The sequence below is a fragment of the Oryctolagus cuniculus genome, chromosome 8, assembly GCF_051225735.1.
Source record: "Oryctolagus cuniculus isolate XC-2025 breed Fujian yellow rabbit chromosome 8, ASM5122573v1, whole genome shotgun sequence".
Taxonomy (NCBI): domain Eukaryota; kingdom Metazoa; phylum Chordata; class Mammalia; order Lagomorpha; family Leporidae; genus Oryctolagus; species Oryctolagus cuniculus.
This window is the reverse complement of record NC_142874.1, coordinates 148,455,759-148,482,990: the sequence shown is the minus strand read 5'-3', so window position 1 is coordinate 148,482,990 and position 27,232 is coordinate 148,455,759. Positions and strand designations below refer to the sequence as shown.

Genomic DNA, 27,232 nt, shown 5'->3' with positions numbered 1-27,232 from the left:
TGCTGATGGAAAGTAAAGAAAATCTAAATAGATGAAAGACATCCTATGCTCATGGATGGGAAGTGCTACTAAATCTGTATACATGAAATATATGAAATTTGTTCACTTTAAAAATAAATTAATTAAAAAAATCAATACTACCAAAAGGAATATAAAGATAGAGTCAATGAAATCCCTATCAAAATCCACAGGGGCTGGCCTTGTGGGGTAGTGAGTTGAACCATCTCTTGCAATGTTGGCATCTCATATCAGACTGCCGGTTCAAGTCTAGGCTGTTCTGCTTCTAATCCACTTCTCTGCTAATGTGCCTGGGAAGGCAGCAGAAGATGGCTATAGTACTTAGGCCCTTGCCACCGATGTGGGAAACCCAGATGGAATGCCTGGCTCTTGGCGTCATCTTGGCCCAGCGTTAGCTGTTGCAGTCATTTGGGGAATGGACCAGTGGATGGAAGATGTCTTATTGTCTTCCTCTCTCTCCCTGTCACTCTGCTTTTCAAATAACCAACTAACTAAATAAATCTTTTAAAACACCCCAATGAATGTCTTTTTATTTGCATAGATAGAAAAACTAAGGCTAAAATTCACATAAAATATAATGGGATTCCAAATAGCCAAAAGAAGTCTTGAAATACAAAGCTCAAGGGTTTATATTTCTTCATCTGAAAACTTACTATAAAGTTACAGAAATCAAAACACCATGGTTCTAGCATAAGACAGATGCACAGATCAAAGGAATAAAGTACAGAAACAAGCCTTTGCATGTATGTTGGTCAAATGATTCTTGAAAAGGGTACCAGGATCATTCAGTGGAGAAAGGACAGTCTCTTCAGCAATGGTGCTGGAAAAACTGGATATCCAGACGCAAAGGAATGAAGGTGAACTCTTATCTTACAACAGTTCAAAAATTAACTCAAAATGGGTCAAAGATCTAAACATAAAAGTTAAACTAAAAACTCTTAGAAGAAAATATAAGGTAAAATCTTTATGACACTGGGTTTGACAACGATTTCTTACATATGAAGCTGGAAGCACAGGCAACAAAGGAAAACACATACAAGCTGCAATTTACTAAAATTAAGAATTTTAGTGCATAAAGGACACCACTCAGAGTGAAAGGACAAGGCTCAGAATGGGAGAAAACATTTCAAGTCATGTATCTAGTAGGGGTTAATATGCAGAATATACAAAGAACTTCTATAATGAAATAACAGCACAATTCACGAATATGTGCCATGCCATTTTTCCAGACAAGATATTCACACATTTCTCCAGAGAGGCTATACAGATGGCCAACAGCCCTTGAAAATATACCCAGTTACCATTAGTCATTACAAGGTACTCAATATCACTAGTCATTAGCAAAATGCAAATCAAAGCCACCATGAGACACCCCCCTCACACTGATTAGGATGGCTACTATCAAGAAAACGGAGAATTACAAGTGGTGTGGAGCATGTGGGGAAGTATAAAATGGTGCAGCACTGCGGAAAAGTCTAGCAGTTCCTCCAATGTTGAACACAGACTGAGTCAGCATTTCTATTCTTCAGAGGAAGGAAAACAAACATCCACACAGAATCTTGTCGACAAGTCTTCACAGTAGCACTGTTCACAATGGGGAGACAATCCTTTTTAGTGTCCACCAACAGATAAAGGGATAAATAAAAAGTCATATATCCACAGCAAGGAACATTCTTTCAGGCATAAAAAGAAATGACAGTGGCAACAATCACACAATATGGTGAATGTACTTAGTGTTACTGAGTTGTATACCTAGAAATGGTTAAAATCGTACTTTCTAGGACTCTGGCCTCAGAATCAGCCCTAAAGGCATTCAGATCTGGCTGAAAAGACCATGAGAGTATTTCAGGCATGGAAAGCCAAGACACTCTGGCAAAAGATCTCTGTGAGTGAGATCTCAGTGGAAAGAACAGGTCTTCAAAGAAGGAGGTACCTTTCTCTGAAGGGAGGAGAGAACCTCCACTTTGACTATGACCTTGTCTAAACAAGATAAGAGTCGGAGAACTCAGAGGGCTTCCATAGCCTTGGAAACTCATGACTGGAGCATAGGGAGATTACTGATGCCATAGACAGGAGTGTCAATTGGTAAAGTCAACAACAGGAGTCACTGTGCACTTACTCCTCATGTAGGATCTCTGTCCTTAATGTGCTGTGCATTGAGATTTAATGCTATAACGAGTACTCAAATAATATATTTCACTTTGTGTTTCTATGGGGGTGCAAACTGTTGAAATCTTTACTTAATGCATACTAAACTGATCCTCTGTAAAAAAAAAAAAAAAGAAAAAAAAAAAAAAAAAGAAAAGAAAAGAAAAGAAACTATCAACTCCCAACTTGACTCTCACTGGGATTAAACATGACAATAGGTCTGATCTGATTTCATCATCATTAAAAAAAAATCATCTATTATTTTTCACTTTATGTTTCTGTATGGGAGCAAACTGTTGAAATCCTTACTTAATGTATACTAAGCTGATCTTCTGTATATTAAGATAATCAAAAATGAATCTTGATGTGAATGGAAGGGGAGAGGGCGTGGGAAAGGGGAGGGTTGTGGGTGGGAGGGACGGTATGGGGGGGAAGCCATAGTAATCCATTATTCGTACTTTGGAAACGTATATTCATTAAATAAAAGTTAAAAAAAAAATCATACTTTCTGTGATATATATTTTACCACTCTTACTTTCAGGGATAGAGTCAACGCCCTCCTAAAATGTTACATAAATTGACTGATGCTTTGCCAATTCAGTAATGCTAAAACCTAGGAACTTCTTCCATGACAAAAACAAAGATAAATCAGGAAAACTAGCTCTTGCTGTTATTTCTCAAAGTAAAGCTGGGGGTGGGGGTGGGGGTGGAGGGCGGCTACAAATTATACTATAAGCAAACTACTTAAACTAGAACATTTTAATTTTTTTTTTTTATTTTTTGACAGGCAGAGTGGACAGTGAGAGAGAGAGACAGAGAGAAAGGTCTTCCTTTGCCGTTGGTTCACCCTCCAATGGCCGCCGCGGCCGGCGCACCGCGCTGATCCAATGGCAGGAGCCAGGAGCCAGGTGCTTTTTCTGGTCTCCCATGGGGTGCAGGGCCCAAGCACCTGGGCCATCCACCACTGCACTCCCTGGCCACAGCAGAGAGCTGGCCTGGAAGAGGGGCAACCGGGACAGAATCTGGCGCCCCAACCGGGACTAGAACCCGGTGTGCCGGCGCTGCAAGGCGGAGGATTAGTCTAGTGAGCCACGGCGCCGGCCCTAAACTAGAACATTTTAAAAAAGTTTTATTTTATGTATGTGAAAGGCAGAGTGACACAGAGAAAGGGAGAGACAGAGAGAGAAAGAGATCTTCCATTTGCTGGTTCACTCACCAAATGGCTGAAGTGGCTGTAGTTGGGTCAGGCTGAAGCCAGGAGCCTGGACTCCATTCTGGTCTCCTACATGGGTAGCATGGTTCCAGGTACTTGGGCCATCTTCTGCTGCTTTCCCAGGTGCATTAGCAGGAACCTGAATCAGAAGTAGAGCAGCAGGGGCTCGAACTGGCGCTCCGATATGGGATGCTGGCATCGCATGTGGCAGCTTAACCTACTGCACCACAAGGCAGGCCCAAACTAGAACATTTTAATACCTATAAAGTATTCTTAAAACAAAGATTCTAAGATGCAAGGTGACTTTATAAAAATATATAACATCTTCAAGCCATATAGCTTAATTTAATAGAATGTCCATTTTCAATTTTTACAGGAATTAAACAGAATCAATTCAAGATACATGCAATTACAAATAAATGAAAAATATAAATTTCACTCTTATTTCTCATTTTAAATTTCAGGTGAGACTTCAAGTTTCATTCATTATTTACAAAGACAGGAATCAGTAACATGGCAAAATTGTCTTTGAAGTTCCCTGGATTTGGGTTGCAAAGAAAACACTGAGAATTAACCTTTGTAAATAAGATTTAATTCTCAGCCTGCTTCATTTCTGTCTTTTATATTTTCTTGTTGAATATTAGCTCTTCTTAAAGAGAGACAGTGATTTTATTCATTGCTTTTCTCAGGAAGGACATGTGTGATCCAGTAATTAAAGAAAGCTGAGATTACTCTGGCATGGTCTGGAAAGCAAAAAACAAAAACAAAACAACAGGTAAAATAAAACAAAGACAAAAAGAAATAATAAATTATTATTTTGTGAATATTAGTTTTGGGGTCCAAAGTAAATCCTGAAATAATCTAATAAAATGCAAACTTGGCACAATTGCATGTGATAGTGACATACTACACTTGTTAACTACACAATACACAACAAATATGGCAGAATAGTGGATGAGTTCTGAATATTTGTATTTTATTCAGGTTTTAACTTCACGCTATCACAGCACAATATTACAGGTTTAAAATCTGATCTGAAAGAAAGCCATGTACAAATTGAAAGGACATAGAAGGTTATGTCACAGGTTAACTAGAAGAGAAAGGTAAAGTAGAATCTCCCATGAGACAATACAGAAATTATACAGCATTCACATTTCATGAATGCCAATGCCCTGTGGGAACAGCCCAAAGAAACTGTCAAGGAGATGAGTGTTTCTTTGACACTGTTGTGCAGTCAGTCCTTTCCTTACCTCACAGGAGAACTGTAACTTGAGTGAAGATCCTCCCTTGTTAGACTTTACAACTCATAAAGATCTAGAATCCAGTTTATAAGGGGCTTTGGCCACTTCTAAAGTTATTAGCATGGACACTGGGCATGAGCCCTGCAGGAAAAAGATATACTCCCCAAGTCTAAGATCCCAGGATGCCCAGGACTCAGTCCACTGTTGCTCATGCAAACGTTTCACTTCCACACCTGATGGGCACTTTTAGCACAGGAGACCTGCCCCTCTGCACACACCAAGACACACCCACAGCAGACTTCACATTGCTTGACCTCTGCACCTAGTTTCCCCAACAGTCAGAATAATAAAACTTTGATACAGAGGACCAAAGATTCAACAGAAAAACTCGTGAAGCACCTTCTCAATGTGTGAGTGATCACAACTCAGTGAATGGCAGATATTACCTACGACAACAGGTGCATATGATAAAAGGTGTCACTTTTCTAACACCCACTTTGCCTAACACTATGAAGCAGCTGTGCTACATTTGTGAAAGGGTAGCCTGTATCCTGTTGAATGAGACATCTATGATCCAGGAAAGAGAATTACTGAGTCAGCCACACGGCAGCAGAGATACAACGGTCAGAAAGCACCTGTACCTACTCACAGAATGCTATTCCATGCTTGTCCCACAGAAATGAGAGATACAACTATTAATTTAACTTTATGAGCTAGTTTTATGGAAAAGAAAACATAAGTTGAAAAATTAGTGTAAGCCAAATCTGTAATACTCAAATCTATTTATTTTATTGAAAATAAAGCTTCATCATTTAAAAAAATTATTTCACAAAATAGTCTGACTCCAGGAATATTATAAATGCATATTTACATGCATTTGAAGGGAATCAATTTTATAGAAACAGATTCATACAGAAGTTTTAGTTTGGTCAATTATAAATATGTTGGTAGACAAAACCCATCAATAATTAAAAAAAACAATGACTTCCAATGATTAAAAAATGGTTTACAATGATCTTAATATTGAGGAATCTGCTGAATATCCTAACAGCTGTCCACACTCTTCTGAAGCATCTCACAATGCAGAGTGCTAACCACGGCCTGATGCATTTTAGAACACTGCACACACACACAACCCTCAAGTATGAGAAACACAACACAACTCTTAAAAAGATGGAAATGTTATCCTAAAAAACTTAAATTTATCTTTAAAGACTTATTTACTTGAAAGGTAGAGAGTCAGAGAGGGAGGAAAGGAGAGGGAGAGGAAGAGAGAGAAAGAGAGACAAGAAGGGGAGAGAAAGAGAGAGAGAGGGAGAGAGAGAGAGAGAGAAATCTTTTATTGGTTCACTCCCCAAAAGGCCACAACAGCCAGGGCTGGACCAGGCAGAAACCAGGAGCCAGTAAGTCCACTTCTGTCTCCCTTGTGGGTGGCAGGGGCCCAAACACTTGGGACATCTTTCATTGCCTTCTGAGGATTATTAGCGGGTAGCTGGATCAGCAGCAGAGCAGCCAAGACTCAAACACATCACTAGGATACAGGATACCAGCATTGCAAACAGTGGCTTAACCTGCTGCGCCACAATGCCAGCCCCAAGATTCAAAACTTTAAATGGTTTACTTTCGTTCATCTCATAAAAATCTCATGTTAATTGAACTTAATAAAATAGGCTTTTTGCCATTTGAGATGAACAGTTATTGTGGATGTTTAAATTTGTTAAATAATATAGTAGGCCTGAGGACCAAATAACAAAGAATGCTAGTCTCTGAGTTGAGACCCCTGATCTTGTGTCCCTTCCAGAGCTGCCCCTGCTCCTGTGACTCCAGCCGTGGTCTCCCTCTTTCCTTCCACACAGGCTGCTCCCCACCACAGCAGCCCTGCTCTGATTCCTCTCTCGGTGCCTCTAGACTCTGCCTGCTCCTGCAACCTCACTTTCCATTTTCTTTCACAGCAACCCTCGTGGCAAGGTCATCAGTCATGGTCTGCTCTTGGCCCCTTCCTGATGAAGCCCTTCTCCCACTCCCCATTACTCTGTCCAGGTGCCCACGTGGGTGTCCAGCAAGCAGCACAGGGCTCCTGACAGCTCTTCACCCCAGCCTGCTCCTTCCTGCAGTCCTTCTTCTCCTACCAGCTTCTTGGCTCTTCTACACACACCCTGTTGGCCAATCCTACTGGCTCTTTCTCCATGATTCCTATGCCCACCATTGGCCCATGCCACCACACACATGGCCCCTGCACACTACAGTCTGCATAGAATGGTTACCCAGTAAAAGCTGGAAATAAACAAGAGATTCATAACATCTCAACACTCTTCCTAACAGTAGATGTTCAATGAGGCACACCAAAATATTTGGAAGACAGAAAAAAATTTACTTTGTATCACCTCAGCAGAAGAGAAGGAAAAGGGAAGAAATGAACTATTTCACTTCTATTAAAACTTAGGAAAATGCGCTCTAAGAGTTGAGAGCTCACAGGTCTGGAAAATTAGACTGCACATGCAGTTCCACATATATTGTGACATATTTTATAGCAAGCAGAGACAGAAGAAACCCATTTCTCTGTGGTATTCTACTCTTCTAAGCTCTCTGGGCATCCTTACAGTTTCTGATTCATTGCTGTCCTGGTGGAGTGTAACTTCACGGAAAAACTTTGACTACAGCATGTCAGCAGTACAACAAGTAAACCACACAGTACTTACCAGGAGGCATCATGCAGTGTTCTGGGAATATTTCCAGAGCACTCTTCAGTCTCTCAGTATCTTGCAAAAGCAACAGTGTTTTCATGTGGTCCAGAACGAACACGTCTGAGGCAGGCATGCAGTGAGACTCCAGGAGCCGCAGCAGCTCCTCAGTGGTTTCCACACACACAGAGGAATCTGAGTCTTTGCAGAGACCTAAACGAAGTCAGCATCACGTTGAAATAGAGCTTTACTTTTGTAAATGATGACGATAAGATTTCATTTCCTAAGGAAAGCTTCAAACACATTTCTACTTGGAATGAGATGTCTGGGACATACAAAGGCACTGGGACACGAGACCTCTGAAAAGTACATGAGGACAACAAAAACGCTACTTTTGAACAACAATGGAAACTTTTATGTGTTTGACCTTGCAAGACACTGTCCAAATATAACATGGGACTCCAAGTCACAAGCAGCTCTAGGATAAACCAGCGAAGCCAAGCTCCTCATCTTCTTGTCCCGTGTCTTTAAACAACAAGAACAAGACTGCCGGCGGTTTAGGATGAGTCAAGCAAACCAAGAACCAGGCGCCAGGTCCTACTGTTTGTACTGAAGGACAACCATCAGTTCAGCTGCTGGTCTTGTGACGGTTACAGCTCCTTTTCCTCTGGTGCTTTAGCTATTGTGTTTTATGTAGAATTTAATCTTCTGTTTACACTGAGTTCTGAATTTCGGTTATTAGAGTCTCCATTTTTTTAAAATCTTTTTTCTTCATTTTAGCCCCAATTTCTTGAAACACTTAACCAGATCTACTTAAACTTTCCTGTCTGATGAAATCAATGTCTTCTGCTCCTGTGGCTACTTCCACGGCTCTATTCTCTCGGTGTTGGCTCTATGGTCCTGTCTCTTGGCACGCACAAGATGGATTTGCTCTTAGCCTGCTAGGCAAACAGGGTCAGGGTGAGTCAACCTGGCTCATTCAGGGTCTGTCATGTCTGCCAAGTCATCTACCTCTGGTATCCTGGGCTCTGGGAAACCTTGTCTGCACAGCACATCAGCACAGCCAAGAAGTCCACTGTAATACTCAGGGGCTCTTTACGTGGGTTTTTACCTCCTCCCTGGGTGTCAGATTTTGGTGATGGTTTTGAGGGAAGGCCAGCACAGTGTTAGGGTCTCTTCAACTTTCTTCCTCACCAGCCCCCGACTTTCTACTTTCTGTCTCCATAATTCCATGAGACTGACATATACTCTGCTGATTTGTCTGCCTCTTAGGACTCCTTTTCTAGACCCTAACCCGATGCCTCACATCCACAGTTGGCCAATACCCTGAATGAAAAGTGGCTATAGGAGGCTGGTTCACTTCCCCAGGTGTCACTTCTTCAGGAGCTGACATTCCTTCAACAGATCTTTTAATCTGATTTTCTAGTTATTCTTGGCATGGCTGCTGGTCTGCCATAAGCTATTCTATTTGTACAGAGAATGAAAAATCTACTGAGATCTTTCTGAATCCTACCTTCTATCTCAAAGTGTATCAGCTATGTCTTCTAATTGGTGTCATTTGGATATTACGTTTTCAATCTGTTGATACAAATCACTGATAAACATGGTAAAGAGAAAAGGGCTAAGGACACCTGGCATCATCTTCTTGGGTCAAATTGGTCTTGCTGAAATCTGGAACTATTAAACCCACCACATTCCCTAATCTATTAGTAATGTCATCAAAATAAGGAAATTGGCCGGCGCTGCGGCTCACTTGGCTAATCCTCCGCCTGTGGTGCCGGCACTCCGGGTTCTAGTCCCAATTGGGGTGCTGGATTCTGTCCCGGTTGCTCCTCTTCCAGTCCAGCTCTCTGCCGTGGCCCGGGAGTGCAGTGGAGGATGGCCCAAGTGCTTAGGCCCTGCAACCACATGGGAGACCAGGAGGAAGCACCTGCCTCCTGGCTTCAGATCGACGCAGAGTGCCGGCCATAGCGGCCATTTAGGGGGTGAACCAACGGTAGGAAGACCTTCCTGTCTGTCTCTCTCTCTCTCTCTCACGGTCTAACTCTGCCTGTCAATAAATAAATAAATAAATAAATAAAAATAAGAAAATTGTTGGAGTGCTTTTCTTCCTGGCTTTTGGCAGTTGCTTCTTTGTAATCCTCTGGCCAGTTATCAATAAAATGTAACACAAATGTAAGCAACTGCCAGTCATGAGAATAAACACACCTTTAGTTTCATATCCTACACGAACTCAGATAGTTTCCAGAAAATGCTAACTGAAAAATCTTAAATCAGTAAGCTATATGCAGAAAATTATAACATGTCTTATGCATGGATTTCAAGTTGTTTTTACACCAAACTTACCTTTTAGTTCCATTTCCTCACAGATCTTTTGATGTGTCCTTGTGTTTCCTAAAGAGGAAATGTGCTGCTTCTACTGCTCTATAAATTTATGAAGGTGAACACAAGTCCATGAAAACCTCCGGTCTAGATTCGCCTTTCAGTTAGAAACACTGTAGAACACCAACACACTCTGAAGCCTGATTTTAGAGGAATGAAGAACATGAGCCCAGCCAACCCAGAGGCACAGCTTTACTGGGCTGGCCATGCTGCTTCTTTCAGAATGTCTCGAGTAATTAGCAATTCCAACCCTTTGGTGGAGAGAATTTAAATATCTTGATTTTTGCCTTGAAATTCATTATTTGTCATGAACACTTTAATGTGCTTTATATTGTAAACATCAAAATATTAACTTATTGTTCACTTTTCCACAATTGAAAGTGGGTGCCATTAGTCAAAACAGGAAAATACATACCATCATAAAAATAAATTTCTTGCATTGATTTCAGCAAGCTTAGGATGCCATCTGCCTTTTCATTGGTGACTTTAACCTCTTCCTCACTGGCGTCTCCAGCTTCTTCCTCCTTGGCATCTCTGACATCTTCCTCACTGCTGTCTCTAACCTCTCCCTCACTGTCTCTTTCATTTTCTTGCTCACTGGTGCTCTCTGCAGGTTGGTACATGAAATTGACACCTGAAGCCTTTGTTGCTAAGCCAGCTGCTTTCTTCCTTTTAATCTGCCGTTTCTTTTTCAGTTTCCTTTTTTTATTTTTGCTGATTGACGGGCCATCTGTGTGCTGGTGCTGTAATTTCTCTTGTAAAAGACTCTGATGTTTCTCTAATTCTGCTTGTTCTACATGAACAAAATTGGAATTTTTCAAATTTTTCTTTGATTTATGCTTTCTAATTCTTCTTCTCTTTGGTTGATCATGAGAATCCTGATCTGTTCAAAATATCAAATAGAACAATCTTCAGTATAATGGATCCATAACAAACATATAAGCTAAATAAATATTCTTTCAGGATCTTACAGTAGAGAAAGAATTTAAGCTATCTGCTTCAGTGATTCTCAACTTTACGTCACAGTAGTTACTCTACCAAAGATGTTACACTACCAACATGAGAACACACAAAATAAGTATTTTAATAAGTATTAAGCGTCATCTCTGTCATCCGACATAGATAATCCTCTTTCTAACCCACTCTGGTCAGCTGTGTCACTGTCAAAGTAGACACTGTATTGTGAACAATTTCACTGCTAGTTCTTGAATGAGAGTTCTCAGTTTCCCCTGAACCTTACCTATGAACATAAAATATTTTAAAATTATTATGAAACCCATAATTTTCTCTTGATCACCAGGGCACTTTTTCTATTTCATTTCCAAGTGTGCACTGGTATCAGGGACCTGGCCAAGTGCAGCTGATAGACCAAGGCAGAACAGCTAACTCTTGAGATGGTCTATGGAATGTTAACTTCCCAAAATGACCACCGCTTATCAGCTTTTACTTCCCAGGCCTCTGCTGTGAAGTGGGGACTCCACAAGCCCTGGTACTACCATGTGGGGTTCTGTCATGAGCATGCCTGTCCTGAGGCCATCTGACAGAAGGCCGGCTCCACAGCCATCTCTGCCACGATGGCTGTCCTGACCAGAGTCAAGGTCCCCATCTACTCCTTAGGGCAGACGTTCCTGATCTCATGCTGCTGCCCACGTGTTGACAACAGGCTTGAGCAGACACTGAGAGAAGTAAGCCATGGTTGGCTTCCACACGTCACTCTCGCATCTCAGGTGCCAGAGGATCAGACAGGCACCACAGCAGGAAAAAAGGACCCTGTGAGGCCACAGCCCAGAGGAGCCCTCAGTTCAGCCCAGAGGCCAGGGAGATGATGACAACTGGAGCTTGATGTACACAACTTGGAAACCTTTGCCAGCCCTTTCCGTTCTCTAAGGGCTCCAAACCCAGACACAGGCCTCTGACCAAGCAAGGCAGCTCCACACTCACTCATGACCCTCCTTCCTTCCACCTCAGCTCCTCAAGCCATTTGTGACGTAAGTCACAGGGAAACACAGCAGCAAGCCGAAGGCCTGACTGGTGACCTCATCTGGGAGGCACACACAAGCTGCTATCTTCAAAACACACCCTTCAGACATGCTAACCTTAGAAATAATGATAATTGTCAAAATTCTCTTCACTATTTGACACTTACATTCTGATGAACCGTGAGTAGATAGTGACAGTAGTCACAGATTTTCAGATTATCTGAACTCTCAAATAGGTGTTACATTAAAACAGGCTAAATGTTTCAAATGAAATAGGAGTTGTTTTCTAAATTCAAGGCTGAGACCACAAACTGCATCTGATAAGTACCCTCAAGCTAGCAATGTCTTGCAGGTACTAAATAAAAAGCAGTAAGTTCCTGTTTAATGTTGATCTAAACCATCTATGTGAACATAAGTATTTGAGCTGTAATAACATAAGACACTTTGATTACTTCAATAACCTAGTGCTCCCTACAGTTCAGGACAACGTTCTGTAATAACATAAACTGGTTATCCACAGTCAGTCAAGGAAGAATTGGGGTCTCACAGATGTAAACAAATAGGGAGAAATGTTGAGAAAATCGTGTGTGGGCATGAGGGGCCCAGGTCAGGCCTGGGATCCCTGGCGAACTCAGGGATGTATGTGGGGTAGGCATGGCTGGTGGACACAGCAGTTGCCTTCAGAACAGCATCATGTGGAGAGGATCACTGTGCCTGATTTGGCTGTTGAAGACAAAAGTCAGACTGAACATACACGTGTCCTGGAACGGGATGTGCCACATCAACTCCTGGACAGAATTTCCACACCAAGCGCTGCAGCCTCTGAGACCATGGAGCTCTCGAGAGGGAGGGACAGTCTCCCTGGTCAGTAGGCACTGGCCGCCCTTTGAATCAAGAGGACTGTAGGAGTTGCCTATGACTTTTAAAGAGTGGGTTCTCTGGCTCCTTTTTAAATTGATCTAGATCTAGAGCAACTATTTCCAAAGACAGCAAGAGAATAATCACGAAACTGGGAATAGCAGTTTTGGTTGCCTACAGTTAAGATATAAATTTTAGCTTTTAATTCCACATAGGACTTACTGCTATAAAAACGGATTTGTATTGAAACACAACAATCTAGATGCTGACTTTTTACAGTTTTCAATTTGGATGCCTGATGGTAAAGAGACACCATCTGAGGAAAGACTGATTTTGCTCTCGTAAGTGAAGATGTTAGTATTGGTTCACATCATATCAAATGATGTTCACATCAAACTATGCATCTGCTTGACAAATATTTAAAATATATTATTCAGTCATCTTCAAAAAGAGTAGTTTCTGTATTCTTCCTTGAAACAAACTTTAATACTGAAATAAATAACCTAATTATCTAGCTTGGTTTTGGATAGGCTTAAAGTACATGCATTCATACATTACTTTTATTTTTCATGTGTATGCAGTTGAGTCTTGGAAACTAACAGACATGAAGTGGAAGGGTACTCAGGCAACACCTCAATCCAAATATGTTAGTATTGTGATTTTTTTTTAAATGACCCGTTTACTTATTTGAAGGGAAAAGAGTGATGTGGGAGCGGTGGATGGAGTAGGAGGAAAGAGGGAGAGAGCAAGAGAGAGAGATTGATTTTCAATCTGCTGGTTCAGTCTCCAAATGTCTGCAATGGCCAAGGCTGGTCCAGGATGAAGCCAGGTGTGCAAAGCTCCACCGAGGCTCCCATGTTGTGGGCAGGGACTCAAGAATTTGGGCCACTTTCTGCTGCTTTCCAAAGTGAATTAACAGGGAGCTGGATCAGAAATGGAGCAGCTGGGACTCAAAACTGGTGCTCCAATATAGAATGCTGGCATTGCAAGTCGCAGCTTAGCTCACTGAGCCATAATGTCAGCCCTCAGAATACACTGATATTTTTCAATGTTAAGACTGCCAGACTGTATTTGCTATGTATTGTTCATGGAACCTGACCAGACTAATGAATCTGAAGAAATATTCATTACCTTAAGCTCTTTCATGACATGCAAGTGCACCTGACCTTCACATCACCTCTTGATCTTCCTAGGATAATCAACAGTAGTCACTAAAGGAAAACTAGTCTCCTAAACACACAATTATCGATCACCTTCTTACATCTTACATGGAAGCCAAATGCTTAGAGATTGTTTTCCCAAAGGCCAGAATTTCCATATTTCTTCCCTAAGTATAAGGTGTTGATGTCATTTAGCTTGAGGATTTTCTAGTTAATTTAGACAAAAACAAGGTTCAACATTTCTTTTGAAAAATAGTAATACGTGCTAATACTAAGATTCAATATGGGAGTAGGCATTTGACATACCAGTTAAAATGTTGCTTGGTATGTCTGCATCCCTTATTAGGGTATCTAGGTTTGAATCCTGGATGTTTCCAATTTCAGCTTCTTGCTAATGTGTACCCTGGGAAGCTGAAGGTACTGGCTCAAGTAGTTCAGTTCTTGGCACTCATGTGGGAGACATGGATCAAGTTCTGGGCTCCCAACTCCAGCCTGGCTCAGGTCTGGCTGCTTTGCTGGAAATGTTAATATCTGGGCTGGCACTGTGGCGTAGTGTGTTAAGCTGCCACTTGTGATGCTGCCATCCCACATGCGCGCCAGTTAGAGTCCCGGCTGCTCCACTTCCAGTCCAGCTCCCTGCTAATGAGCCTGAGAAAGCAGCGGAAGATGGCCCAAGTGCTTAGGCCCCTGCACCAACATGGGATATGCAGATGAAGCTTCTGGCTCCAGCCTGGTCTATCCTTGGACATTGTGGCCATTTGGAAAGTGAACCAGTGGATGGAAGATCAATATCTTTCTGTCTCTGTCTCTCTCTCTCCCTCTCTTTCTGTAACTCTTTCAAATAAATAGATCTTTAAAAAGAAGTTAATATTAATGAAGCTTGAAATGGATTATATAAACTATGTGTCATGTCTATCATGTACATGTGTCATATCTATGAAACAGAGAGAGAGAGAGAGAGAGAGACCCATTTTCCATCTGCTGGTTCACTTCCCAAATGCTCACAACAGCCAGGGTTGGGCCAGAATGAAGCCAGGAACCTGGAGCCTGGAACTGCATCTGGATCTCCCACATTAGTGGGAGAGGTCCGAATAGTTGGGCCATCGTCCACTGCTTTCTCAGGCACATTAGCAGGGAGCTGGATCAGAAGCAGAGGGACTGGGGCTGGCGCTGTGGCATAGCAGGTAAAAACGCCACCTGTAGTGCCAGCATCCCACATGGGTGCCAGTTTGAGACCTGGCTGCTCCACTTCCAATCCAGCTCTCTGCTATGGCCTGAGAAAGCAGTGGAAGGTTACCCAAGCCCTTGGGACTCTGTACCTGCATGGGAGACCTAAAGGAAGCCAACTTGGGAGTGAACCAGAGGATGGAAGACCTCTCTGTCTCTATGCTTCTCCTTCTCTCTTTGTGTAACTGTGACTTTCAAATAAATAAAATCAATCTTTAAAAAAAAAGCAGAGGGACTCAAACTGGCACTATGATATGGGATGCCAGTGTCACAGCAGTGGTTTAACCCACTGTACCAACATGCTGGCCCCATTCTAATTATTATTATTATTTAAGATTTATTTATTTATTTTAAAGGCAGAGTTACAGAGAGGCAGACAGAGACAGATTTTCCATCTACTGGTTTACTCCCCAGATGTCCATGATGGCCAGGGCGGGGCTGGCCTGAAGCCAGGAACCAGAAGCCTTATCTGGGTCCCTCACATGTGTGGTAGGAGCCTAAGCACCTGGGCCATTTGCTGCTGCTTTTCCAGGCACTTTAGCAGGAAGCTGGATCAGAAGTAGAGCAGCTGGGATATGAACCAATACCCATATGGGATGCCAACATTGCAGCCAGTGGCTTAACCCCCCACTATGCCACAATGTCAGCCCAATTATTATTATTATTATTATTTTAAAGAAGTGACTATAGCTGTTTGGCAAGCTACAGGCAAACCCTGTTATCATTTGTAAAAATGGAGTTTGACTTAACTGTACTTTCACCATAAACATACCAGACCTTTTCACACCTACTGACCTTTCTGGATAAAAATAAATTGTTCCTCTGGTTTACCTGGCTAGCTTTTTCTGAGCACCGGCTCAGATTTGAGGTCCTTTAAATGATTCCCCCAATTCCACAAAGTTAGCTCCTCCATCCTTTGTGAGCTAGCACCTGGTCCGCATCATTGGTAACACTTAGTGACAGAATCTGTTCAGCACTCCTTAACCTACATACTCCCCATGAGTAAGCCTGGTACGAAAGCCATTTCTGTATCTCCAACAAATGGCTCTTATTCCAGATCCAACAGAAATGACGACAGTGCATTCTGAAAGTTGAACACAAAAGCTGCTGATCTTCCCCACAAGTCAGTGAGCCAAGTGACTTTTGGAGCCCAAAGGAGATGCTAAATGTGGTCCACTTAAATCTGCTGATCATCAGATTTCTCCTTTGTATTTACATCACCATAAAGGTACTCTCTTATTCAAGGCTTCTTTTTCTCAGCCACATGGATTAGGGTGATTTCAGGTAGGAAAACTGGTCTCCTTGACTTTCTCTAACTGGGAATTCCTGAGCCATCAATGAATTATTTCAAGTTGCCAGTGGGTTCCCGAAACCAATCCAACACGGTGAGCCCCAAGATGACTCTGACCAGGAAGCCAGGGGCACCTTCAGGATGACAAGATAGGAGAGGAGAGCCATCTGGTAGAAGTGGGGTGCAGGGGCACTTCTGTGAGGTCAGCCATTGGGATGCACAAGAGATTTACCCACTCATGGCTGACTGCTACTTCACACAACCACTTTTAAGAAAACGTCCTTTTTGTTGTTAAGCCCTGACTATCCTAAGATGAAGAAATGCACTGGACATGAGAAGTCAACAGAATTCACACTCAAAACTCACAACTCTTAAGTTACTTCATGGTTGTAGGGCCTGGCACAGGGTCTTATGAAAACCCTTGTACTCTGACTTATTTTTATACTGTGTTTAAGTTGATGAAAATAACCAAATTAGGCCGGCGCCACGGCTCAAAAGGCTAATCCTCTGCCTAGCGGCGCCAGCACACCGGGTTCTAGACCCGGTAGGGGCGCTGCATTCTGTCCCGGTTGCCCCTCTTCCAGGCCAGCTCTCTGCTATGGCCAGGGAGTGCAGTGCAGAATGGCCCAAGTGCTTGGGCCCTGCACCCCATGGGAGACCAGGAGAAGCACCTGGCTCCTGCCATTGGATCAGCGCGGTGCGCCGGCCACAGCAGCCATTGGAGGGTGAACCAACGGCAAAAAGGAAGACCTTTCTCTGTGTCTCTCTCTCACTGTCCACTCTGCCTGTCAAAAAAAAAAAAACAAAAAAAAAAAAACCAAATTAAAATTTTCATCCTCATTTCATGAATAATTTATATTTTTATCCTGATTTCATGGGCAATTTATAAGACTCAGATAGTCCTAAAAAAGTTATACAAATTCCATGTGAAACCACATGTAACCAGTAACTAAATTTATATCTGTATACATACAAGAAAATTGGAAGGCCTACACATTCAATGACCCAAGTTCTGTTGTTTCACCAAACCTAAGTCCTTGGGATAGGCTCAGTACGAGCGGTCAAAGAAAAGTGTGACAGGCTCAGATGCACTCCTGGACTCGGGACCGACCAGTGTTCGGTCAGATGCTATTCCCGCAGAATCGAGCCTGCATCTTCCCCTTCCCCAAAGCTCACCCCAAAGCCTCTGGAATGTGGCTGTGCAGGGACGGCTATGGCTCAGTGAGAGCTCCTGCACCTTGTACACGCCAGGAGTAGAGATACGAGGGAGGAGGGACAGCTGTGTGTCTGGACTTTATTCTGGTGTGTAAGATGGAGGCCTGGGCTCCAGGTTTGCCCTGCCCTGTGCCTCTGCCTCCTCCTGCTCCTGTCGTGTTCATCTGTCTCAGATCTTCGCTCCTGTGCTTGTCTGATTCCTGGATCTTGTTCTTCCGATTCTTTCTCACTTAATCTCATCCACCTGGGAACACACCCTGTGCTGAATGTGCCCTCTGTTTATCAGCATGTTTCTGTTACTCAGTGCTAGCCACACACCTCCCTGCTCTGCGGGTTGTGACCCACCAGTTTTCTCATCGCTGATTATCTGCCCGAAGAGGGAGAGATCAATGATACTCCTTAATTAAACTACTTTAATTAGTCTTCTTCCCCAGTATTACCCTTATAGAATAAGTAGCTGAAAGAAATTTAAATTCACTGAATCTTAAAATCTTCCCTTGTACAGATAAGACAAATATGAGCAAAAGGGGTCAGGAACCAGGCAGATTATTTAACTACGATGGAAACCCTAGATTCTACTGCCTTCTGCTTCAGCCATCACAGGAGGTATATTTTTGCTTACCATCTTTCTATTTACTCGAATTACTGAGTTATTGCACAGACAAGCCCCACGGTCACAAGATCAACTGAGGCTGCGCATGTGGAAGGCTTTGAAATGAGGCAGTATTCTAAGAATGTTCTCTCTTGACCAGGTTCATGACTGTGAGAGGAAAACTCACCCAAAACTCACGTGGGTCATAGGACTGGATGGTATTTCAGAGAGGCTGTGCCTCCAGTGCCTCCAGCTTCATTCTCACTCTTTGGTCAGAACACCTGTTTTCTTCTGCAGACATCTTAGCATCTTCTTCCCAGGCCTGCTGTTCTGATTCCTGATCTGTCTTCACTATTAAGTAGACACTGCACTGGTCCCTTCAGCTTCAGGAAGCTCACAAATGATTTCTCAAATAATCTCCTACCTATTCTTCTCAGTTGTCTCTCTCGAGAACTTCTACTGGTTGACTACTAATCAATATTTAATAGAAGTACTCATAAATCACTCTATTATTGTAACACATTCACCAAAGCCAAAAGTAGTATAACAGTTTACCAAGATCTAGATATTCCTGTAATCCATATTTCCTGTGAATATGCGCCAACAATGGTTTGGAAATTAAGTGACTATGTTTTAAGAAAATAAATGGCAATCAGAAAAAATGTGCTACCCTATTTCTTTTCTCCCTTTCTCCTCCATTCCTGCCTAGGCAGACTAACAGTCCTTGTAGATATCACTGATGAATTACTTCAAAATTAATTCTGACATTCTGTATCCACTTAGTATCTAATCAAACAAATATCTAATTTTTATGCCAGTCAGTTCACTGAGATAGAGAAGAATCCAGGTACTCAATAACATAAAACACAACCACACAAAACAAGGTCCAGTCTTTTGAAAACAAACACAGGCCTTCTTAGGTAGCCCAAGATGCAGGAATTTGTGCCCATGTCAAGTCTTTTATTTAGACATTGATAGATGCAGAGGCGAATGGTCTAAATGGGGCCATCTTGAGTACATGGTGAGAAACCCTCATGACTACCCTCACCTAAATGGACAGAATGGATAAACTTTGCCATAATTAAAGGTTTTAAATCTCTTTTCCATAAATCAGCAAAGCAAGAACAAAAAACTGCTAACTCTAAGCTTGCCACACCCTGAACAAGTGTGATGTGCAGGGTGATGGCCCTGACACACATGGGCTGGCTACATCTGGTGAAAACCTGCATTCCTATTAGTCAAGGGGCAGGGATGCTTACCTGTCCATCACAGGGGTCACTCTTGAAGGGATCAGAAAATCAGAGATCAGAATTTTCTTCAGCAGAGGCAAAATGCTAAACAGTATCCATAGATCTAAAAACTACACACCTTCAAACTAAGGCCTCCTCTGTCCAAATACCCTCAAAGAATGGAGTGCAGCTCACACAGAATGAACCTTGGAACCATGCTTTCAGGTCAGGCTTCCAGAGGCCACGGACTTCAGTTGGTGTTTGCTGCTAGAACAAAAGCCATAACCATTTTTCACACAAATGATTTGCTTTCAGCACAAAAACCAAGTCAATGCTGTCAGACCCCCTTGTGGTTAGGAACTTCAGTGGTGTCCTGACAGCTGCCTTATAGATTATTTGGATAACTAATCACTCAGCTAAGTTCACCAAAACCTGATTAAAGACTTGGCTCTAGCTGGCACTGGGCCAGCTTGTAGTCATACAAGTTTGCAGCAGACACGCTTCAGCGGCACAAGTCACATGCATGTTTGTTAGTCCAGGACTATCACCCTCATTAGGTAGAGGAGGAAACGATGACCTGAAGAACTTATGAAAGACTGGGGCCGGTGCTGTGGCTCACTAGGTTAATCTTCCACCTGTGGCGGCAGCATCCCATATGGGCGCCAGGTTCTAGTCCCGTTTGCTCCTCCTCCAGTCCAGCTCTGCTGTGGCCCGGGAGGGCAGTGGAGGATGGGCCAAGTGCTTGGGCCCCTGCACCTGCACGGGAGACCAGGAAGAAGCACCTGGCTCCTGGCTTTGGATTGGCGCAGTGCTGGCCGTAGTGGCCATTTGGGAGGCGAACCAACGGAAGGAAGACCTTTCTCTCTGTTTCTCTCTCTCACTGAATATAACTCGACCTGTCAAAAAAAAAAAAATAACTTATAAAAGGTTACACAAAGTATGTGGCCAGGGGAGGAGGCATTCTTTGTTTACAGAGAGGCTAGATAACAAGGGTCAGTTAGTGACACTGTAAAGTTGAGATTTCCACAGGAAGAGGGTTGCACAATGACTTGAACAGCCCTCATTTTGACTGCTGGGAAACAGTTTTTTAATTTTTTATTTTTTTCTCTTCTTCATACTATATGTTGAACTCTTTACCTAACAGAGTTAATCATATGCATATAAAGTAATTTGAAAATAGATCTCAGTAAATAAGAGGGGGAATAAGAGAGGGAGGAGAAAGTTTGTAACTGTAAAGCTGCATAGTTCTGCATATAGCCCTATGGAATTACTTCTATGGGTACAGTTTAAAAATTTGTCATGGGACTCCAAATCCCATTAAGATGGGTGGTAAAAATGCCATCTGAAGTGTTAAAGTGATCATATTAAGTGTTAAAGTGAGCATATAGATAGGATTAAGTGTTAAAGAGATCATATAAATAGCATCAAGTGCCTAGTAATAATAATAGACAGAGTTAAAAAGGAGGGAATGTCCAACATGGGAAGTAGTTCACACAGCAGACTCATAGACAATCACTTTAAGTAACATTCTGACCTCAGAATCAGCTCTTAAGTAAGCGTTCAGATGTGGCTGAAAAGCCTATGAGAGCATTCCAAACATGGAAAGCCAAGACACTGTGGCAAAAAAATATCCTACATGAAAGATCTGAGAGTGAGACTTCCATGGAAAGAAGGGGCCATCAAAGAAGGATGTGCTTTTCTCTGAAGGGAGGAGAGAACTTCCACTTTGCTTATGGTCTTATCTAAATACTGACATAGTCTGTGGTCACAAAAGACTTCCATAGCTTTGGCAGCTAATAGCAAGAGCCTTGGGTGATCACTAACATCATAAATAAGAGTGATAATTATTAATTAACAACAGAAGTCACTGTGTACTTACTCCCCATGTAGGACCTCAGTTCTTAATGAGTTGTACTATGAGAATTAACTGCAAAACTTGTTCTCAAACTGTACTTTATACATTGTGTGTGTGGGGGGTGCAAACTGTTGAAATCTTTAATTAGTATAGAGTTAGTCTTCTGTATACAAAGTTAATTAAAAGTAAATCTTAATGAAGAATGGGATGGGATGGGAGAGGGAGTAGGAGGTGGGATGGGAGTGGGGGTGGGAGGGTGGGTTTGGGGGGGAAGAACCACTATGTTCCTAAAGTTGTACCTAAGAAATTTGCATTCATTAAATAAAAACTTTTTTTTCTTTTCTTTTTTTTTTTTTTTTAAAGAGGCTTGCTAACAGCTAGATGCCCAAGTAGAGGCCTGAGGAGGCAGCAAAAACAGCAGGATTAGGAAGTGGGCTCTGCCTGGTTGACCAGAAAAAGGGGGTCAAGGACACTCTGGTGCAACAGGTTAGAAAGGCAAACTACTCCACTGAAGTCACCTTGATGAATGGAGGAGACGCCATAAGCCTTTACAGGGCAGTGCAGGGCTAGTGCCGGAGGGTCGATTTAGGGGTAACTGTGAATGACAGGCAGGATTCTGGGGGTTCATAATGAGTTTATAGGAACTGCAATCACAGAAATTTGGAGGGAGAGAAGAGGTAGGAGTGAGCCCCCCATACAACAGGAGGGCAACAGATGGGCTGTGCATCCAGACAGCTGTGTAAAGCATATTCTTGTCTCAGTGTCTTAGACACCCTCAGGATCCCTCAACTCCTTCCCTTCTGCCTTTGTCCCAGCTGGGTCTACCGTGCCTGCTCTGCTAATGGTCAAACCTCCTGGAGGTTGGACCTCTCTGTTACAACAGCGCCAGGGGACACCTGCTGGGCCCAGCACTACCATGAGTGAGAACACTGCTGGGGAGGGAGATGGCCAGAACCCCTGAGTGAGGAGCCAGTTAAGGGAGCATGCAGACAGGGCAGACTACACACCAGCTTGCACAGGAACATGGAGATGTACTCACGGTCAGAATCTAATTACCAGGGAAACTACACGGTTCACATGAGACCCTGGGGATGGTCCCAGGGAGGAGAAATGGGGAAGCGACCCTGAAAATGACTGGTTGGGTATGTGGAAGAAGTATCCAGAAGTAACTTCACAGGGCATTGCTCACTTGCTGAGATGCTGCACTGGGAAACGCAAACACTGTGAGCAGACAGAAAGCAAGGACCATCACTGTTGCAATCATTGCATCTATAACAACCAGCAGCAGCAGCAGCGCAGGTGCCCTGTCAAACACAGGGAGGTGAGTTCCGAAAACGTCATGAAGAGATGTAAGTAGTTACTGGCATAGGCTATTACTTAAATTACTTGGGCTTTAAATATCCTTGCAGCAAAATGATTCATGAAATGGAATGGAAGGAGGCATTTGAAAACCCAGGGAGGGCAGGGAAGGTGACAGATCACCTGGAGGTAGTGAGGGGTCCCAATGTGGAACGGTTTCTGCAGGGAGTCTGACTGGGTTCCTCGTGTTAGTCTTCCCAGTAGAATAAACTGGTGAGGGGACACTCATGGGATTCCTGGTTTTCCCAAACAGCACTGTCACCCAGGTGGCAACACAAGCCTGAAGGGTCAGGGCTAAGTCAGAGATAGCAAGTGCTGAGAAGGAGGTTCTGACTCTTGTTGCCCTGAGACCATGCCAAGGCCAGAGCCACAGGGCTTGGACATTAGGAAGGAGACAAGACAAGGAGTGAGCCTCAGCCCGTCCCACACACCCCTCATCTTGGGCATAGGCATGGGTTGGTGTGGCACTGAATGAGCCTGGCACCTCGACAGGGTGCATCATTGTTGGAGAGACCATCATGGAGTCACCGTCCTCCAGAGGAGAGAGGGCTGAGGTCTCAAAGGCTTCTGCCCAAGTGTTCATCAAAATAGGAAGAACTGGAGCCCCTCCGGAGGTGATGGGCCCGGGGTGTATGGACAAACCAGGAGTGCTTTGTTGTGATGGAGACTATAACCTGGAAACTAGGCAATAGGACTGTCAGCCCCTGTCAAACTGTGATGTTCACAAAAAAGTTCATAAAACACATTATTATAGTGAAAAGAGTAGGTGCTACTGTGACATAAAGACCAACACTAGAAAATGTCACAAAGAAATATAATAGTTAATTAAGGCTTCAACAATCTATTAATTTACAGATTGGTAAATATGGCAATGACTGAAAATGACAGAGCTCTTAAGAAATACAAGACAACAGGGACGTCTTCAGACTCCTAGGCCATAGGCAGGCAGGGTTCCTTCGAGGAGTCCTGAGACTTTCAGGGCAGACTCCTCTCTGCATTGGTCTGTCTGTGGCACCAGCCAGGACCCTGAGGAGAGTGCAAATCAGCCAAGGTATTATGTGGTTTAATCATTACCTGGGATGTGACATTGTCATCAACAAATGGGCTGCACAAATAAGACAGAACTGTGTGGGAAAGAAGCATCCAGTCCCAAGCATGGGAGTGCAGCTGGCGAAAAATGCTAGTCTAGAAGGACTAACAAGGAGAGATGGGAGAACACATGCGAACTGATGTACTGAAAAAATGCTTTTAACTCATAGAGGAAGATTAACAATTCACTTAAAGGTGTTGTTTAAAAATGTATTTAACAAAAAGAAGGACCTACATATTGTGCTAACTTTTTTTTTTTGGATAGGCAGAGTGGATAGTGAGAGAGAGACACAGAGAAAGGTCTTCCTTTTTGCCGTTGGTTCACCCTCCAATGGCCACCGCGGCCGGCACACCATGCTGATCTGCAGGCAGGAGCCAGGTGCTTCTCCTGGTCTCCCATGGGGTGCAGGGCCCAAGCACTTGGGCCATCCTCCACTGCACTCCCTGGCCACAGCAGAGAGCTGGCCTGGAAGAGGGGCAACCGGGACAGAATCTGGCGCCCCGACCGGGACTAGAATTTGGTGTGCCGGCGCCGCAAGGCGGAGGATTAGCCTATTGAGCCACGGTGCCGGCTTATTGTGCTTCCTAATAAAATATATTTAAGATGGGTCAAATATTTCAGGTACAACAGTCAAAGATAAGGAACCATAAAAGGATGCATTATATGCTTATTATTATATCTAGTCTTATTGGTTCTATCAGGAGTTGTCATTTCTGCTTGGCTCATTCTACTAGAGGGATGTCTTTCCTCATTGAGTCATAATAGCATACTGAATTTTAAGGAAATTAATGTATCTACCATGTAATGGGCAAGTATCATTCCCTGTTTTGTTCCTCTGTTTTGCAACTTGTTCACACTGGCCTTGCCATGAAGAAACTTAGAAATTACCTCATAGTCAAAACCGTCAGTTACAGATGTTAGACCCAATTTCCCTGATGGGCAATTTTCTTACAGGAAAATATGAGATAGGTTATCTATATACGGTGAATAGGAGAAAATCTCCTATAACATATTAAGAGCAAAAATAGTCTATAATACAGTATATAAAATATGGCAAAAAGGACATAAAGTTGCATATACACACACAGCATGCCCAGATAGACTTTAGCAGCTGTTTCCTAACGTGCCTCTCATTGGTGGCCTGCAGCAGTTTCACTTCCGTATGTCTTCTATGATGTCTGACTTTTTAATGATAAGCATTTTTGTGGCCAAGAAAAACAAAACACTTTTGTTTTTGAAAAAAGACCACCAAAGATCAAAGTACACAGAAAAGGAAGGATTCTCTTTCCTAGAGATGCCTATTTTTGAGTTCATCAACATTGAATCCCCATTTCTGTGTAAATTTGTAAATGTAGGGTCTCTGTGCAGAGGCCCAAGAACATGGTCTGTGGCCATGGTAGGCACAGGCACTGAGGCTCACCTGAGGCAAGCTCTGTTTAACACCTTCAACTCTCACCTCAGGGAAAGCACTCAACACTGCAGTCCTTCTTTTACCCTCCCTCAGCTGCTGCTGCCACCAAGGAGAAGGGAGAAATCTCTCCCTTCAACTTAGCTGATGAAACATCAACGTGTCTCGTGGGTTCCACCTTGGAAGCCTCTTCAGGCAGGCCTTTATTCCCTCTACCTTTCACAGGCTCCAGGCATCTCTCTCTTTTGCTCTGCCCCAGAATGATCACATCTGGACACAAACCTGGTCTTGACTCTCCAGGGACTCACAGTGGGGCCTGGCTCCACGTGGTTATGGGACCAGACCAGACATTTCCATCCAAAGCCTTGAACCATTGGTACAAAATCATTTACCACCTGCTCATTCATCTTCTCAGCCCAAGCCATGCTGACCACACTTTATCTGCCGCTCCTGAACATAGCATGTTTTCTTAACACCTCTGTCTTGTTAGTCCCTAAGCAGTCCTGCCTCCATTTGCAACTAGATCCCATGCCTTTGCTTTGCCTCCTTCAACACTCACAGACTGAGTTCCCAGTTTCCTGTGTTGTACTCTCCAAGCCCTATTACTTATTCATTAGAGAATTTACTAAACTTTTATAGTTTGCTAACCTCATTGCTTACATGTGAAATGCCCTGACCAGAAAGAGTTCCTAAAAAGGGTCCTATTTGCCATCTTCATATTACACTGCCAAACACAAACACAGAAAAAGGCATCTAATCAAGAGAATCAGTGTCAAGCCCTGATTACTCTGCATACTTCCATAAATGGATGCAGCCAGAAAACCCTTGTGTTTTAAGGATTGAATCTAAAAAGAATGAATCAAGCAATTAAGACCTGGGGAAAGTTAACTATCAAGAGTGATCAAGGAAAGAACAAAGAATAAAAACCACAAAAGACTAAAAGTTGAGTTCCCTGGCAGCCAAAGCCAATGGAATTACCAACGAATAATCTGAATATACCTCCTATCTGACAGGAAGCAGTGTATCAGTTCATAGGAACAAAAAGGATATCAGTGAGTAATATGAGCATCTCTCTTATCTGATAAAAAGCAGTGTACTAGTTCACAGAAATAAAAAAAAAATCATCAGTGAATAATGTATCTTGCACCAATTCACAGGAACAAAAAGGGTATCGGTAAGTAATAAGTATATCTCTTACCTGATAGAAAGCAGTGTGCTAGTTCATAAAAACAAAAAAGATATCTGTGAGTAACTTGAGTATATCTCTCTTATCTCATAAGAAATAATATAAACTAGGTATGTAGCTTTCCTATGATCTGACTTGGTATGAAGTGAACATTTTCAAAACCCAGTGGACTGAATAGTTAGTGAATTCTTTGAACCACATTATTTATTTGAAAGGTAGAGTTACAGAGAGGGAAGGGGAGAGGGAAGAGGGAGAGGGAAAGGGAAGGGGAGGTCTCCCATCTGTTGGTTCACTCCCCAAATGGCTGCAACAGTCAGAGCTGGGCCAATGCGAAGCCAGGAGCCAGAAGCTTCCTCTGGGTCTCCCACATGCAGGGGCCCAAACACTTGGGCAATCTTCCACAGCCTTTGCAGACCATGGATCAGAAGAGGAGCAGCCAGGGCATGAACCGGCACCCATATGGGATGCTGGCACCACAGACAGAGGCTTAGCCTACTATGCCACAGTGCCGGACCCTGAACCATACTCTTAAATACTGGGAGTCCCTCCATGCCTTATCACCACCCCAGCCACTGTACCATTTAAAAACCTGGGAAAAGAGGCATGTTGGAGACATAGTGGATATTTTCTTCTAAAAATTAAGTAACTCAACTTGTTTCTTATCTAGCTTCCCAGGGAAAAGCTGTTGGAATCCATGGAAGGGGTGTGAACTTTCACTGTAGTGACCTGGAGCCCCAGAATCCCAGTGTGGCTGTCATATGCTAGGAGATTGGCGTTTGACTGATGACAAGATCAGACATTCCTTATTATTTAAGTCACACCAGAGAATCTTAGGTCTTACAGTATCACTGTAATAGATTACGTAACATTACACAGAACAGCATTCCTATGGATGTGCCAAGACAGTGAGCAAAACAGTGTTCCTGCCAGATAAATGACTTAACATGCTAAATAAGGTTGTCGAGCATTTTCCCCAGAAAAACTGCCAAAAAGAACGCTTTCTTCTGTCATACTCTAGAGTGGGTTGTTCTATCTGTATCAGGCCAAAGGTTTACTGGCCTAGTGAAAGCAGCACACACCACACATGACAGTAAGAGGAG

General features: G+C 43.0%; 1 protein-coding gene across 9 annotated transcripts in view; it reads right to left on the bottom strand.

Annotated features, from left to right (window-relative positions):
* Nucleotides 1–520: 520 nt before the first annotated feature.
* Nucleotides 521–27,232, bottom strand: part of ERICH1 (glutamate rich 1) — a 78,997-nt gene continuing 52,285 nt past the window's right edge. For 3 of the 9 annotated variants that reach the window (XM_051839259.3, XM_089302835.1, XM_070047256.2), the window contains 3 exons: nucleotides 10,099–10,566; nucleotides 7,320–7,514; nucleotides 3,705–4,122 (listed from right to left, as the gene is read on the bottom strand). In XM_051839259.3, the coding sequence (XP_051695219.3) occupies nucleotides 4,049–4,122; nucleotides 7,320–7,514; nucleotides 10,099–10,566 (737 nt within the window). In that variant the 3' untranslated portion in view covers nucleotides 3,705–4,048. Of the gene's footprint in view, nucleotides 1,603–3,382; nucleotides 3,519–3,704; nucleotides 4,123–7,319; nucleotides 7,515–10,098; nucleotides 10,567–19,264; nucleotides 19,502–27,232 lie in introns of those variants that run through there. The other 6 variants (XR_011378083.2, XR_016212250.1, XR_016212252.1 and 3 more) reach the window with 6 other exon arrangements.